General features: G+C 27.6%; 1 protein-coding gene across 2 annotated transcripts in view; it reads right to left on the bottom strand.

Annotated features, from left to right (window-relative positions):
* Nucleotides 1-7,577: 7,577 nt before the first annotated feature.
* LOC106785797 (E3 ubiquitin-protein ligase TRIM71-like) overlaps nt 7,578-12,193 on the bottom strand; it is a 6,310-nt gene continuing 1,694 nt past the window's right edge. The window contains exons 2-7 of one of the 2 annotated variants that reach the window (XM_014746524.1): nt 10,756-10,983; nt 10,319-10,621; nt 9,616-9,921; nt 9,207-9,497; nt 8,375-8,938; nt 7,578-8,286 (exon numbers count right to left, since the gene is read on the bottom strand). In XM_014746524.1, coding sequence (XP_014602010.1) covers nt 7,705-8,286; nt 8,375-8,938; nt 9,207-9,497; nt 9,616-9,921; nt 10,319-10,621; nt 10,756-10,908 — 2,199 coding nt within the window. In that variant the 5' untranslated portion in view covers nt 10,909-10,983 and the 3' untranslated portion in view covers nt 7,578-7,704. The remainder of the gene's footprint in view (nt 8,287-8,374; nt 8,939-9,206; nt 9,498-9,615; nt 9,922-10,318; nt 10,622-10,755; nt 10,984-12,193) is intronic. The other variant, XM_014746525.1, reaches the window with a different exon arrangement.

Below are 12,193 nucleotides of genomic sequence, written 5' to 3' on the forward strand. Positions count from 1 at the left end.
TGTTTTTTTTTTTTTAATTACTTCTTTATCTTTCTCTTTCCGTCTATCTCTTTATCTATATGCATTTCTCTTGTGAAAAAGAAACAACCGGATATTCGTCAATGAGTAATCGCATGTTTTTTTTATAATCGTCATGGCGGAAATTACTAAGAAACGATGACATTCGTGGATGCTCTTTCGATAGAAAACGTTGCTGATTCATCCATTAGATACTATAATTCAATTTGAATTAATTTCTATCCTTGCGTGTTTACGTTCAAACATCATACTCCGAGACTGTTAAAGATTACGTATCGAATTATTAGATGATCTAATTGAATTTAAACGACATTTTTTTTCGAGATAATAATTATCTACAATGTTTAGATTAATTATTGTTGAGTATCATTTGTTATTTTAGTTTCCCGCGCTTTTTAAGTAGCATTCTACAGTACTACCTTGCGGAAGTTTGTGGCGGGAAATTTAAATTGTATTTCATGTAACGACTCGAATTTTAAACTTATTTTTTAATTGTTTTAATATTATTACGTTTCTTATGATATATACGTTTAATATATATACATACATATATACATTTAATAATTACAAAGATATTGAAATATACATATGTATGTATATAATAGTAACTCGCGAATTAATCATATTTGTTTATTTTGAATTGTACAAAGAATTAATTCATGCAAACAAAAAATCGTAGGATTTCCTTAAAAAAAAAAAGAAAAAAATTACAAGGAATTTTGAATCTCGTAAAAAATTAACATTTAAAAATAAATATTAATTCCATCATAAGATGTGCCTTTTACAATAGCGTAACTTTATTCTGTACATTTTTTTTTATGAAACTAAAAATAACACCGATATTTGGACCATCCGGTATATGCAGAGTGGCGCAGTAATCGTAGTACAACCGGGCAGGGGGTGATTTTACGTGAAAATGTAAGACAGAAGTTAGATATAGCATTTATTCGTCTGAAATTTTTGGAGAAAGTCATTTTTAAAGTTAGAACAATTGAATATGATTTAATTGTTGTAATTCTGAACGGCTGTCTTTATACGAGTAAGTATTGATAAATATTGGTGACAACATTTTTGATGTAAGTGGGACAAAAATCATAGTGTATTAGAAAGAATAACAATTCGTTTTCATTCATTTCAAATTACCGTGAAGTTATGGTAAGATATTTTAATCTAGAGTACATTGATATGTGTTACTTTCTTCGGGAGAAAAACAATTATTGGGAAATACATTTTTCAGAAATATTTGTAAAGTAATAATTCAATGTACAAATAGACAATAAAATACACGATCTAACGATATTACTGTCAATATTTTTTCAACGCTAAATCTCATAAACATAATTGGCTAGAATAATGATAATTCAAACCATATTCAATTGGTCAAACTTCAAAATTAATGTTCTCGAAAGCGAAGCGCTTCACCTGAACAAATAATATATTTAATTTTTGTTTTATTTGTTTTATCTCGTAGAATTAACTCCTGCCCGATTATGCTACCGATTATTATCTCACCTTGTATATATGATATTTCTTGTGAAAATAAGGATATTAAAATATATCGTTCGCATATACCAGAAAAATTTATCGCGCATCTTTATTATTTTCTAATTATCGTTACAATATTATTATGTGCATGCTTTCTCATTCATTCATTTTGCGTATATTTTTGTATGTAACGCACATCATATCGATTCGTATAAATATTAAATATGATCGAAACGATTACAATCTTGGAATATTTATAAACGGATAAACAAATAATAACAATAACGATAATAACAATCGAAAATAATTAAAAGGAAAACTATTTTTAACGATAGAAACAATAAAACTAACGATCATATATTAATTATTGTGTATTCGAACAAATATATACATATCATATATATATATTTATTTATTTATTTTTATAAATAATGGACAATACCGCAAATCAAATACTAGGAACTTTTTATCGAAATTTGTTAATGCCGTTTATGCACTTTATAATTAAATCGTAGCTACAATCACACGCAGGTACTCTTAATATTTTTGACGATAAATAAGCAATATGTCAATTCTTTCTTGTGAATTATTCATTCGAATATAAATGAATAAATAAGCAGTTATTATTATATAAAGTGATCACAATATTAATATAAACGATTTCTTAAAATATATAAAATATTAATAATATTCAAACGTAATTTTAGGTACATCATCATAAACGTTCGAACATCGCTTTACAATTAGAGACAAAGGAACTTCATTAATATTTTTCATTATACAAAAATAAAAAAGAAAAAAAAGGAAATTCATTGCTTCAATTGCATTGAAAGAAGAAATTTGATATAATTGCGCGCGTCTTAAAATAATTATTTATCTATTAACAATAATAATAACAACAGAGAGCGATGCTATATTGATTTTGTGTTCAGAACAAACAAGTTTGAAAAGAAACCATAAAATGATTGTTAAAATTTTTCAAATACACAATTTTTTGTTTAAAAAGATACACATTGCACGAATAGAATTTTGTTGTTTCTTCGTATTTTCTTTTCTTTGTACTTAAAAATATCTTCATCTCTCGTGTATGTCTTTTAAAAAAGGCGCCAACACCCTTCTGTTGTGTCAACACCCTTTTGTTCTTTTCATATTTCTCTTCTTCGCAATTTATCAAACTTAAAATTAACTTCCTTTAAATAGAAGTTAATTATCTTTCTCATTTTACTGTAACATTTTGTTCGTTTTTTCTTTTTATTTCATTTATTTTTTCTTTTCTTTTATTATCTTTTCAATAAAACTAAAACGACGATTTTCTTTCCACAATCATCGTCGCCTACAAAACGATAACGTTTGATATTACATTTGATTTTATTATTATTATTATTATTATTATTATTATCTTTTTTTTTCTATCATATAGAAATAAATATTATAGATACCTATCGATTTATTAAATTTTGTTGAATGATGAAATTTCTAAAATACATTTACAGGAACTTATTTCATTAAAACTTGGAAGATTTATCAGCGCAAATGCTGTTATCGTTTTTTTTTTAATCTTCTCTCTTTACATCAGTCACTTTTGAAAAATTTTCCCTCAAAAATTGTTTGAAATGATGTGTTTCTTTTTTTTTTTGCCTAGTTTTTCTTTTCGTACTGTTTAACGATCTATAGTATGTACTTATGCACGTTTAGAGAAAGACATGAAATAATTAAAGATACGTATTTATAAGAAAAATATAACATATATAAACATGCATTAACGGCAGTCAAATGAAAAATATTTCCATTCGTTTTTTCTTCTTTCATTTTTACGCGCAAAAGATTTCCCTTACTATATTATCTAATAATTAAATTAATTAAATATACTTTCCATGAAGTATACTTATTATTTATAAAAGAATATATATATATATATATAAATGTAAATTTTTAACCCATAAAAGATCTATATGTGTTTGCATAGAAATTATTTTTATGGTTTTAATTAAACATGTTAAATAAAATAGTAAATAACACTTTATCAACCTCTTCGAAAGAAATTTTTCAGTTTTCTAATAATGACGAGATCAAGTAAAACAATGATACAAATTGTGATTAATACTACTTATTAAATATACATATATATCTATATTTTTTTGTAATATAATTATAATTATTATTATTATTATTAAATAAATGAAAAAGCTATATGTGCGATATGCGATCCCCGAACATAATATGATTGTATTCGAACATAACATGATTACTTGAATGCAATATGATAGCTGGAACGTTATGATCACTCAAATGTAAAATGCTTACAAGAATATAAAATTTAATTATAGATTAAGTATTATAAATATCTAATAATAAATAAAGTCTATAATCTAATCTATAAAATTTATTTATAGATTATATATTATAGGAAAATTATTCTGCGAGTTACCACAGAGAAGAGGTTAATAAATTGCATAAAAATATTTATGGAAATTTTCAATACACTGTGTCTATTCTTTCAAATTTTTTTACTTTACTTTTACCATTTTCACCATTAGTATTTCTTTTCATTTTTAATCAACAATATACATAAATATTGTTTTTCGGTCTTACATACACTCATCCCTTGGTTTACATCCTCGGTATTTTATTTCAATAAGTTTAACACGATCAGAAAAAAATATTTATCTTGAAATAATTTTTCTTTTATATTCATTGTATACGATAGTATTAATTACATCATTTTAATTTTTTTTTCTTTGACTTGTGACCACAAATGAGTTAAGAAATTGTATATTCGTCAAGATGTTTGTTCGAATATACAGGATGAAGAATCAGTTAACAAAAATGAAACAAAAAATCTTTTCTGATCGCGTTTAAATGAAATTAAAAGTTATATGTAAACCCAGAAGGATTTAGGAATGAATGTATTTCTAATAAAATTATTGAAAACTATAAACTATTAGTCAAAACTTAATCTTACTAATAATTTTTAAAATATTATTATTACACTCGCAATTCTCCAATTGTATACCTTGATTTGATCATTGGGCACTCTTGCAGAGTGGACAAGCGAGATTATAATCGAAAAACATTAATATAGATATGTTTATTTTTCCCTATTTAACAGCCAATCTAATTTAAAAATACATCTATACAAACTGATAATATACATACAAATTGTTTTAAAAGCGATAGTAAAAACAGAAATTAGCGTTATTCGTTTTATGGATTAATCTTATTTATTCTTTAGAGTCTCCTAAGTGACTTTATTTAATCATATATCTTTTGTTTTATCATTTAGATTTCAGAGAATTCGTATAATGAGAGATTTTGTGTGTTATTTTTAATGAACAAATTATCATCGCGATAAAAAAAAGTCGTTTAAATTCAAATTGTAAAAGTGAAATTGTGTTTTTGATAGTGCATGGAAGTATTTATTTCTTTTCATTTCTTTTCTTTTTTTTATCTTTCTTTCCCCTTTTCTTTTTTCTTTTTGTAATTTTTTCTCCCCACTTTCGAAACGAACGATTTATCGAAAGTTTGATTTGATTCTTCGTTTTCTCGTCTTGCACAAATCAAATCTCACATTTTTATATTCAAAGTGATTTTTCAATGATCAAGGAACGTGCAAGGAAACAATTGTTGGTATCATTATTAACGATGACGTTTGCAATAATTTTTAAGAGGCGTCATGACGACAAGTTGTCGATGTTTTTGTTGTTTCTATTGGCTGGTCATTATTTCCATATTTTGTCATGAAAAGAGAAAAAAAAAACCAAAAAACTAAAAACAAAAAAATAAATAATAATTATAAAAATAATTTATTAAATTAAGAACAAAAGCCATACAATAAAAGTCGACAATTAGTACACGATTGTTGATTTAATATAAAAAAAAGACAATTAATTTGTTCGAAACGACTCGTTAAAATTAATAAATAATCTCTATCGCAAAATAATTAAAATAACGAAAAATCTTTTAGAATTCATTATTTTTTGTTTCTATTATTGCGTATTTTTAATACGAAATAAATAAGTTCGTTTGTCTGTTTCTTTCTTTCGTTATGTTGTGCACATTCTATATTATAGAAAAAATAGATAATTATATATATATTTATTAAATTCTATACAACGTGTACCGTTTCCCGATACTTATGGCTTCAATGATTTTGGCTTAAAAATAAGACACTTGTCAAATAAAACATTGTTTTATCAAAATGAATTATTTAAATAGAAATTCATTATATTTCTCCTGTCATCAATTAAATATTACTTTAAAATATAAATTATATAGATATTACTTTACAAGTATCATATAATTCAAAGTGAATTTGTAAGTCATTCTTTTTTAGGACTCGAGGAGTACAATATATATTTTTGTCCAAAAAATCGTCTTTCGATTTGAAAATTATATATAAAAGTTGTTGATTAATTAAAAAGAAGAAAAAAAAAACCAAAAGAAAATCAATATCACTAAATATCTATTTTTGTTAATACTGTCATTGGCATAAATGTATAATGTACTAATATGAAAAATCACAGGACGGTTCGAGATGCGTTGAGATCTTTCGTTTTTTTCTTTTTTTTTTTTTTTATTTATGCTAAATAACGTTTGATAGATATAACTGTAATTGTTATTTAAAACAAAAACAAAATAAATGAATTCCAGGCGATACGCAATACACTTGCAATATATTAATATGATAATAGGAACATAAAACCGTAACTTAAACTCAAATAAAATATAATAATCAATACGTAACGCTAATTAATAAAAGAAAAAGAACATTTTCTTGATAGTGTTATCTTCATTTTTTTTATCCTTATGCTTTCGTTATTCCCTTTTCTTAGGTTTTATATTACTTCTTTTTATTATTTTTATTTAATTTAATTTATAATTTAATTCTCTTTCTTCTTTTTCTTTGTAATTCTATTTTATTTTTCCATTTCTTGTGTGTAACACAAAAAGATACCGACGTTTCTTTCATTCCCTTCTTTTTTTTTTAAATTTCTTTTTTACTTTTCTTTTTTTTTCTTTTTTTTCTTTTTCTTTTTTTTTCTTCTTAAATCAGTCTTACTTCAGTCTTATGCTGGTGTGAGGGTGAATCTATTACTTGACCTTTAATGGTTACAAATTAAAGCAGATGATAGTACTATTTCAGAGGCCTCTTGTAATTCTTTTTTATCTCTCTCTCTTGCTTCTCTTTTTTCTTATTTTTTCTCTTATTTTTTCTTTTTTTTTCTTTTCTAACAGAGATCATACAAATGGATCAACTACGTTGATGAAAATAATAAAAATGATCCAACTTCTTTTTAATTAATAGATATTCATGTGGAAATATAGATGATTATTTGTTGATCTAATGAAATACATAAAAATAAATGGATGACGAATTTTTGCCTAGTATGTTGGATTAATAATCTTCGAAACTTTTAATCCTCAACGTAGTTGTACATTTATATCAATATGTATCTGTGTGTGTGTATGGGTGTGTATGTGTGCGTGTTTATGTGAGTGTACGTGTCTTGTATATATATGCTCATGTCTATGAAATTTATTTTTTCTTTTTGCTAAAAACTAAAACCCCATTTAAGGGATAATAAAAAGATGTGAAAGAAATTTCATTGATTTCGAATATTTTCAATATTTCGAGTATCCTCATCATTCTTTTACATTCATATTTTCATATCATTCTAACATATTTGATCGGACATCTAATATCCGATATTTTGTGCACGCTTTAAAACAATGTATATATATGTATAAATATATAATAGCAAGCATAATAAATCGGCTAATAATATATTTCTGGAATACTCTGAAACTGAAATTTAGCATTCTTTTTCTCTCTATATTAGTTTTTTTTTTTTTTTTTGTACTTATATCTTGGCACCGAAAATGAAGAAGGAACATTCATGAATCCCCGTCTAGTATTATATACAATTAGTATGAAAATATTGCTTTTAATGTCACGCGAATAAATAAAAACGCGGTACTTTCGTATCTTTCCAATATCTATATGTATATAATATATAATATATATATTTATATATATTATAATATTACATATATTATATTATATATATATATATATAAATAAATAAATAGAGAGAGAGAGAGAGAGAGATAGAGATAGAGAGAGAAAGAGAAAAAGGGAGCAATATACACACGAGAATATCTACACTTTGTGCTTGATACTCCTATTTCATTGAAATTCATTTAAAACAAGATAGCCCGGTTGTTACCGAAATCCACAACTGCGATTCTACCGTCCGGACATAAAGCAACACCAGACGGTCTATCCATTTCACCTACACCTGTACCAAAACTGCCAAAACCCGTTATAAGAGCTCCAGAAGAATCAAATACCTGTATTTTATGATTTCTTGAATCAGCTACAATGATGTTACCATCATCGTCGATGGCCAAGCCTTGAGGTCTGAGAAATGCTTTAGCACCTCTGGCAGCCTCGCAGTTGAGGATGCGAGAATTCATGAAGTCGTAATCGATGATTAAGATTCGATGATTGTTGAAATCCGCACAAACGATATTTCCTTCTGGATTGAAGGCCAGTCCACGAGGCGAGTCGAAATATTTCCACATAGTGGGATCCGTTTCATGGCCAAACTTTCGAAGAAACACACCTTCCGGACTGAACAATTGTATACGATGATTTCTCGAATCTGATATAACTATTTGACAATCGGAATTAACTGCCACACCCCAGGGATAGTTAAAGTAACCACATAATGATCCCCTTTCGCCGAAACTCGTTATATATTGGCCTTCCATCGTTACAATCTAGAACAGCAAACGAGCATACGTTTAAAGTATAATTAATACACTATATAGAATTGATATTATTTAATAAATTGAATAGATTAAATACCTGTACACGGTGATTATCTTTATCGGCAATAATAATACGTCGACGTGAATCTACAGCAACACCGGCCGGTCTGTCGAACTGTCCAGGACCGTTACCGTATGTACCAAATCTTCTAACCAATGTACCGTCCAATCGATAAATTTGTATACGATTATTCGATCTATCGGCGAAAATGACATTTCCATCTTTGTCACAGGCAACGCCCCAAGGTCTACAGAGATTATCCTTAGAATCGGTATTGTCAGCAAGGATTTGCGGCTGGCAAGTAGGAACCTTAGATCCGAACCAAACTGTCACTGGATATTCGTTCAGTGGTATTGGTCTTCCTCGTGGTATTGAAACAGTAGCTTTTGAAGATGAAAAAAGTGTCATTGGTAACGCTTGTGGAAGTGAATTTCCTCGTCCTTTCAGATACCGACGATCACCTATATGACCAGGATTGTTCAATATAATCGAGCCCAAATTCACGATATTCTGAAGCGCGTCAGTTGGTGATCCAGTGAATGATATCCAACATTCTTCCGGTGGCGGTAAATTGTGTTGAATTTGACGAACCTTACACATCTGAAGATATAATACAATGAATGATTAACATTATATTATTATTATTGCTAATTATTAAGTATACATACAATGGCGGTATGGTATGTTTAAGTATACGTTATCAAGTATATTTTTTACGAGAACATGTGGTATGCATAATATAGAAACAAAACATTACTGTTTAATGTACTACTAATTAGTTCAAATTAAAAATTAACGTAAGTTGTTATATCACCGCTCTTTTGTGTATGTACAGGTATTTATTATTTAATAAATTATATTTCAATACCTCCGACAATGCTAAATCCTTGCATGTTATCAATGCTCGTGGATTATTGCCCACTGTATAAGTTTCCAAAGCAGCGTTAAGTTCATATGCTGTTTTCGTCAATTGAGCAATACCTATTCTGAGTCCATTGTCCCTCGCTTTCAATGTCGAGAATTTCTTGGACCTAGTCTTTTCAATTTTTCGGAGCAATTCCTTTTCACGTATCTCCAAAGCAGTTGATATTCTTTTCATGCACAGCATCACATCAGACGCTGCCTGTCTAGCTTTTTGTTCTATCATCTCGGAAGCCGACTGTCACAATAATAAATCAAAGTTACAATCAAATACGATTTACAGTTTATTTTTTTGGTATGTATTAATAATTATTCAATGTTATATTATTTATAGTAATCATAAATCGTAAACACACCTGACAAGAGTTCAATTCTTGTTTCATTGTTGCAATTCCAATTCGAGCATCGTTCAGTAAATGATTGGCTTCAATCGTTGCACTCTCCATCGCTTCTCTCATATTTATCGTTACGTGTTCTTCGTGATAAATAGAACATTCTGGGCAATAGGATCGACTACAAGTCTGACAATAACATTGATGAGCTTCGTGAATTTTGCAAAATATTATTGGAGTCTGTTGGAAATCTGACTGTGGCATCAATTTTTTTTGTTGCGTATTTTGAAATACGTTCCTTTCCGATCTCAAATTTAAATCCAAATGATTCTAGATACAAAAAACGTAATACGTTATTTTAATTACGTATACTTACAATTGTAATAATAAATAATAAAATATTATAGCGTGATTCGTTCGGTTCCCTTTCAAAGAATCACGTAAAAAATAATAAGTATTATCAACCTATTCGTAGGTTATTATTTAAACGAAAATTAACTTGTCAAATTGTATACGCGTGTAATTGTTATAAAAAAAAAAAAAAAAAAAAAAAACAAGAAATTTAATTAAATTAAATAAGCGCAAAAATTATGATGAATTAATTTTCTTTTTCTCATTATTACATATTACAATTGAATAGATGAAAAATGAAAATAAATGAAAATAAAAGATAATAATAAATAATAATAATAATAAAAAAGATAAAAAAAATATTTTATCAACACACCATATCCATAGTCATGTCGCTAACTGAAAGGCATAGTTCTAAAAAGTAAGAGGAAGCACCCCTTACCGATCGACGCCCTTCAATACCCATTTTGCAGTCAAAATCTTGGTAGTCGCTGCATTTACTTGTTATTTCTCTTGATTGAGGAAACTTAATGGTATCATCACCATTAACAACGTAAGGATGTAGAAGTATATTAATCAACGAATCGACGCTTAAATCGTCCGGTGATTGACTGTAGCCTTGAGAAGTTGAACTACTTCCCGATGACGTACCTGCTAGACTTTCCGAATCTGATTGGAACTTAAATAACAAATTTTCACAAATATTAATATCCTGCTATCTTTCCTTACTTTTTTTTCTTCTTTTTTTCTTTCTTTCGCATAAGAGAAAATTAACTAAAAGCTTTTTCGTGTATTTGAAGAATTTTTACGTACCCGAAATAAAGAATTCATGTCGCTATTAGACTCTTGCGACTGTTGTTCCGATTGTGGTGGTCGTTGTTCACGTTGTTGTTGCTGTTGTTGTTGTTCACGTTGTAATTTTCCAAAAAAATTAGCAGCACGATTAAAATTTTGAGCGCGTTTCATCTTAATAGATCGATAAGTTTGAAATAATTTTGTTCTTTTTTTTTTTTTTTTTTTTTTCTTACTTATAGCTTCGATCTGAAACATAAAAAATATAATATTGTGAACATTGGTTAATTCATTGTTTATAGGATATGAAAATTGTTATCGAGTAATGACTTATTATTGAAGAAAATTATTTGAAATATAAAAAGTTAAGTATCAATCGCATGTATGGTTTGATATTAAAATTGTATATAAAAAAGAAAGAAAAATATTTTTCTAATGAAATTAATCCGAATAGTTTATGTGTTTTCAATGGTATCGCATAGATACCATTTGTTCTACCATAGTTTTATGTGTGTGTTTGAAATCGGGACACACGCCTCTACGGTAGCCGGTTCAAGGCCACTGACTGAGAGTATCGTGCAACAAGAAAGCTGAATCCCCTTTTGCTCTTGGGATCGAGAAATAGGGTCCTGCTTCTACTCATGGGATCCTACGAAAATCAATAATCACGGGAAATTGACGTAGGTGTATGTATTCCTTTAGCAAGCGAAAGTTATCTGGTCCTATATTGTTCAGCCCTAATCACTTAAATCAATCAAAATAATATAAACCGAACGATACAAACTAAAAGTAAAAACAATTTTCCGGATTTTATCTTGTAGAACTTGTTAGATCAACCCCCCCCCCCCGGTTGGTTGATCATTTATTAATTAATTATTATAAAATATTATATATAATTAATATATATATATTTATTTTTATTATATATGATGTTTTAATATATATATAATAATTATATATATATTAAAACATCAAAGAACGAACGATTATTTATTATACTATGTCTCCTCATTTTAATAGAACCTAATTGACCAATTATTTATTGTTTATTATCAATCGATTTGATTATAAAACATATTGATATATAATTTTACATATATACTTTGCATATATAATCCCGTCAATGTTTACACACGAATTTAACGAATTTTATAGACGATAATAAATTTCACGTTACACGATTAATCCAATTAATATCCTTTTTCTTTTCTTTTTTTTTTTTAATAATTCCAATAAGAGCGACCGGAGAAAAAGAAATAATGAAATATTAAATATCATGAAAAATATAGGACGAAAAATGTATAACAGAGGAATAGGATAGAGCAGAGCATCGATGAGAAGAAGGAAAAAAAAAAAAAAAAAAAAGACTTATTCATTTTCCGGATGCTTCGTGGCATTTCGAGGGTGGTATCCTTGAAATCGCCATGACGACCAAGGTCAGACCTGCTTTTCCTCTCGA

This window comes from Polistes canadensis, unplaced genomic scaffold, assembly GCF_001313835.1.
Source record: "Polistes canadensis isolate GaletaPanama2010 unplaced genomic scaffold, ASM131383v1 scaffold_57, whole genome shotgun sequence".
In the NCBI taxonomy this organism is placed as follows: Eukaryota; Metazoa; Arthropoda; class Insecta; order Hymenoptera; family Vespidae; genus Polistes; species Polistes canadensis.